General features: G+C 51.7%; 1 protein-coding gene across 1 annotated transcript in view; it reads left to right on the forward strand.

Moving 5' to 3' along the window:
- CHRDL2 (chordin-like 2) overlaps positions 1–5,212 on the forward strand; it is a gene marked incomplete at its 5' end in the record, with an annotated part of 18,732 nt that overhangs the window by 3,773 nt on the left and 9,747 nt on the right. The window contains 4 exons of the mRNA XM_009876444.1: positions 1,286–1,373; positions 2,414–2,469; positions 3,792–3,960; positions 4,890–5,084. Of these exons, the coding sequence (XP_009874746.1) occupies positions 1,286–1,373; positions 2,414–2,469; positions 3,792–3,960; positions 4,890–5,084 (508 nt within the window). The remainder of the gene's footprint in view (positions 1–1,285; positions 1,374–2,413; positions 2,470–3,791; positions 3,961–4,889; positions 5,085–5,212) is intronic.

Below are 5,212 nucleotides of genomic sequence, written 5' to 3' on the forward strand. Positions count from 1 at the left end.
CTCTCCGGGCTGTGTCTGATGTTGTCAGCTGCTAGAACAGCTGCGTGAACAGCTGGTCTAAACCTCTTTGAAAACTGCCTCAAGACCAGACCCTCCAGGATAAATCATAATCACAGAATCATAGAATGGCCTGCTTTTTATGACATTTGCTCTTTCCTACCCGAGGCAGGTCTTCATTGTAAGCTGCCAATCAGAAGGAGAAAGAAGGAAGAGGCTGCGTGGCCAAACCCTGCAGGTCTGGACAACATAGAGGTCCCTGAAGTGGAGAGCAGGGTTTGATTTGCAGTGACCTCCACCAGATCGTCTCAATCACCAAACATTCTTCCTCCTCTTCTTGTCCCCTGCGCAGCAGCCTGGCTTCCTGATGGTAGGAGAAGCTGCTGTGATTGGATTTTCCAAGGATATCCTTGGTTAACCTCTCGGTTTTCATTGACTGAGAGCTGGCGGATACCCTGGAGAAAATTGCTGCATGGAGAAGAAGACCTTATTGTTGAGGTCTGGCTACTACTAAGCTGCTGACCATCCTTTTTTTACCCTTCTGCAGAGCAGAAAAATCTTAGTCCTGCAGCAAACAAGTGCAAATCCATTGACTGAGGTGGGACTGGGATGCACCAATGTTAAGGCTGGCCTTGACCTGTGGTTTTCAGCTTGAATCACTACAGTGGTGATGTTTTTCAAGCTAAGCACCAAGCCCGTGGAAGAAGGTCTACACCTGGACGTCCATCCACAGCTCTCAACGCGGCGTCTTTTTGTGTTTGGTTCTGGCGTTACTGAATAACCCAGAAGAGAGGGTGGACCGAGCTGTGGTGTGGACCTGGCTCTGGGTTCAGCATCGTGCTTCACCTCTTCACCCGTCTCCTCCAGGTCCTTGTCTTAGGAGATGTCAGAGAAAAGATTCTTGTGCCACTTTGAATCATTGGGTGTTACGCAGCGTTTACAGATGTGTGGTGGCTAATTCAGATCTAGTAGCACCAACGATGCCTGAGAGGAAGGCACTGCCTCCCTCTTTTTGCAGAAGACCACTCTGCTTGTGACCATGTGAACTAGCAATTGGTGGACCAGCCACACCAGGAGAGGACACACCAGGAGAGGATGGACAATGCAGCAGGGGCAGATGTTCAGCTTTCATCAGTTGCTGCATGATTGGTGATGTTTGAGGATGGACTATTGGGGGATTTTTGATTTACACTAGATCTACAATTTCAAGTCCTGGTGCCTCGACACAGGGGCACGTGGTCCTGTCTAGATCTTTCTAATTCTGACAACATTTTTACTTTCCTCCTAGGACGGCCAGATTTACTGTGGCTTGGTGACCTGCCCAGAGCTGTTGTGCTCCAATCCCCTAACCGTGCCATGCTGCCAGGTCTGCAAAGGTAAGGAGGGGTCCAGGACCTGCTCCTGAGCGAGGGCTGGGAGACCTCAGCTGGTTGCCACCAGCTGTCAGGAGCCATTTCAAGCCACTCCAGCAGGATTTTGGAAGCCTGTGCTGTAAATCAGGCCCCTTGCTATGTCTTGGTTGCACGAAGAACCAAAAGATGAGGGCTTAGGTTTTTCCTTGCATGCTTCCCCTCCCAAGCCTAGTTGTGTCCTACCTCCCTGCAGCCCGTACACTGGCCAGGGCTGAGCTTTTTGCCCTGCTACCGGAGCGTCCTGCAAGAGATGTGACCTGCATACAAAGTCCTCCAGATCACTTGCCCATCAGGACAGAGATGTATGGGTCATGTAAAGATGGTGTTTGCTCCAGGAAAGTTTCCAGGACAGTGAGGGAAACCCCCATTCCACCCCAGTACAGCATGGTTGAATTTTACTCTCGCAGCTCTCCATGGAGCAGAAACTCTTGAATTTGCTGCTGTTTCCCCTGACCCACACCTGAAGAGGTGAGAAGAGAATCAAGCTCCATGTCTCCATATGACACAGACTCAAGAGAGAAGGGGCAGGTTCTTTAATAGGAGAAGTATTTATGAAGCTAGGAGGCTGTGGTGGTCTCCTGACCATGGACACAGAATGACCTCCTCCAGGTGCCTCCTTCAAACTCTCTTCTTCTGCACTTTGTGTTCCCCTCTCCTAATTGTCTTTGGTGCCACTGGGGCATGTCATTGACTAGGTGAGAAATGTCTTTGTATTTCTTTTTAATTATCTCTGTCACCTAATACTCCACCTCTGGGGTGTTTTCATGCCACCTCCCCTCAGAAGCTACAAGGCCACATCTTTCTTGGACTTGAGCTGTGGTTAATAGTCAGCGGGTATAAAATTCTTTTGGAGTTTGGCTCCCATTTGTTTTGGGTGCTATGAAGATCTCTCCAGACCTCACAGATGGACCAGCACCCTGAAGAGAGCTGCTTTCAGTCAAAGAGAGAGCACATCTTCATCCAGCCCGGCAGTATTTCACAGGACAATGTTTTTTTTCTTGCAGATGGGTCATATGAGAAGTCCACAGAAGAGGAAACTCTGCAGTTAAACAGAGGTGTTGTACGTGACATTTGCATTTTAAAACTCAGATTATTGCTTCTAGCACAGCCCCTTTAACCAGCTCAAAGCAAGCCATTTGCTCTTGGCCATAGTCTTCTACAAAGAAATGACCCACAGCAGCTCTAGGAGGGCAGTCAGGTTCTTGGACAGCAGAATCATTGGCACCTGGTTGAATCATGTCATGGAATTAACTCTAGGTGAAGGCTATCAGCAGAGTCTGAGACCTCAGATCGTCACAGGGAAAAGCTCTTGTGCTCTTCCTCTGAAGCATCTGTGATGTCCTTGGAAGAGCGAAAGAACTGTGGGAACTGGAAATCTTGGGGACTTCTTGTTGGCCAACAGGTCTGAGGTTGGCCAGTAGGTTAAAACAGCTGAGGAACATGGACAAAGCCGACTCGGAGGTGACCGACGGCAAGATGTGATCCTTATCCATAAGATGGCTCACATCTCTCTTTGGGGGCTTTTGCTTCAGGAGGAGATGTCTCCTCTCTACCTTGGGCTCAAAGGTGTCCTGCCTCCCCCTCGTAACTCCCACAGGGCAGTCAGCGCTGGAGCTGGCCACCAGCGTGCTTTCCCTAGGCTGTTTGTATCGGCAAGGAAAATGTGACTTCTTGGCTGCTGAGGCTGGATTCACGATGACATTTCAGAGCTGGGTGGCCCATGCCAGTTCTGTGGGATTAGGTCACTTACAGCTCCTGGCCCTTCCCTTTTCCATACCGCTGGGTGCAACGCCAGCGTCACACCTCCACCACCTATAAAACCTCCAAAATAGACACAAGGGCACCCTTTGTGTTGCGTGCCTTTTCCCAGCGGTTTGCTCTTGGAAGCCCGGGATGTTCCCAAGATTTCAGTCCTACCGGCTGGCAGCCCCACAACAACCCTCTCTGTGCCAACCACAATGGGCAGGATATGGCCCATCCTTACCTCTCTGATCCTGGTTGTGTTGCGTGGATGCTGGTCTTCAGTTTCCCAGCAGGCGTCTAGAAAAGACCAGCCCATTTCCTTGCCCGTGTTAATGACGTAGGACCTCACCTGAGGGCGGTGGGTTGAGCGTGGGAGGAAGTCACCCCGTTGAGGGTGACCGTCATGTAAGATAGCTCAGGCATCAGCGTGAGACGTGGACACAAACTTCTCAGCACCCCTTAGGTGGTTGCAGGCACCGAGATGGCTCCTGGGTCATTGCTCATCCCTGTGGTCTCTGGTCCTCCTACTCCTGATAGAAAGCGTCCAGGACACTGCATCACTTTTTCCACCATGCTTTGGAGTGAGAACAACCCAGCTGCCTGGGTCTGAGTCCCCTTCTTTTCTCTGACTGCTCGCAGAGGCACTCGCAAGACCAGTGCTTGGGGGAAGCGATGGGCAAGAAGCTACCTGGAGCCACCGCATCCACTGCCCTCTCTTCTTCCCTGGAGTTCATTCCCAGGAGCTTCAAACCCAAGGGAGGAGGTGGCACAACTGTGAAGATCGTCTTGAAAGAGAAGCACAAGAAAGGTAAGGGATAGAGGGGCCAGGCAGTCTGTATGTGACCTAAGGTCACTTGTCCAGAACTTTGAGTTCTCCAGGGAATCTGTTTCAGCAGCAGGTTTCCACCACTGACTCCTACTTCCCAACCCTTCAGAGGCAGCCTCACCCAGCTATCTCAGTCCCTCAGGTCCCACAGCCCTTTGGCTACATGAACCTACCACTTTCCAAAAAGGGGTGGAAGAAGGTTGGTCTTTGGGGTCTTTTTGAAGATCTGGGACCTGGGAAAGCAAGTGCTCAGCTGGAAGACTCCACATGGTCCTTCCAGGACAGTGACGCAGAGGGATAGGATGTTCCTCCTTGCACCTACCCACTGCGTGCAGGGCCTGTCCCGGTGCTGTGGTCTTCCTCCTGAATAAGAGAGTAGGAAAATGGGATAAAGGGGACCCAAAGGGGAAAATACAGGTCCCTTCTCCTCTTGGGGGCTCTCCCACCGCAGTGTCTCCAGAAAGGCTCTTTTCAGTCCTTGAAGATGAAGTCCTGGAGGAAATTTTGGAACCTCCAAAATTTTTCATGGAGGAGTCAGCAGGTGGCACCCTTCACTGTGCTTCATGCCTGTGACAGCCTCGGAGAGACCCTGGGCTTGCAGAAGCTTGGAGGCAGGTGAGGTCCTGCCCACACTTACCACTCATCCCCACCAGGCTGGTTGACCTCAGCAGCCTCCATCTCCTGGAGCTGGTCCCCCTGCCCCATGGCACCTCCTGGGTGGCATTGCTGCCATATCCCAGTGTCCGCTGCTGCTGGATGCGCTGCCAGAGGGCCATTTTCCTCAAGACAGCAGGGCCACCCGTTTCCGAGGTGGTGAAGTGTGTGGAGCCCCAACAAGCTTTGGGTGTACAAAGAGGAGGAGGATTTTCTTCCACCAGCGACTCTTTTCTCTTTCTCTCTCTCTCCTCCAGCTTGTGTTTACAACGGGAAGACCTACTCCCATGGGGAAGTGTGGCACCCCGTCTTCCGGCTCTACGGCCTCCTGCCCTGCATCCTCTGCACTTGCAGGGATGGTGTCCAGGACTGCCAGAAGATCACGTGCCCCAAGGAGTATCCTTGTGACTCTCCAGAAAAAGTAGACGGGAAATGCTGTAAAGTATGTCCAGGTAGGTGGAATCCCACCTGTTCCTGCAGCCGCCTTCCAGTTCCTTCCTTTAACCTTGGTTTTAAAGCCCCGGGCAGACAGATGTGTAGGGATTCACATTGCTGGTGGCTTGAATTCACACGAGGTGAG

This window comes from Apaloderma vittatum, unplaced genomic scaffold (assembly GCF_000703405.1).
Source record: "Apaloderma vittatum isolate BGI_N311 unplaced genomic scaffold, ASM70340v1 scaffold23349, whole genome shotgun sequence".
Taxonomy (NCBI): Eukaryota; Metazoa; Chordata; class Aves; order Trogoniformes; family Trogonidae; genus Apaloderma; species Apaloderma vittatum.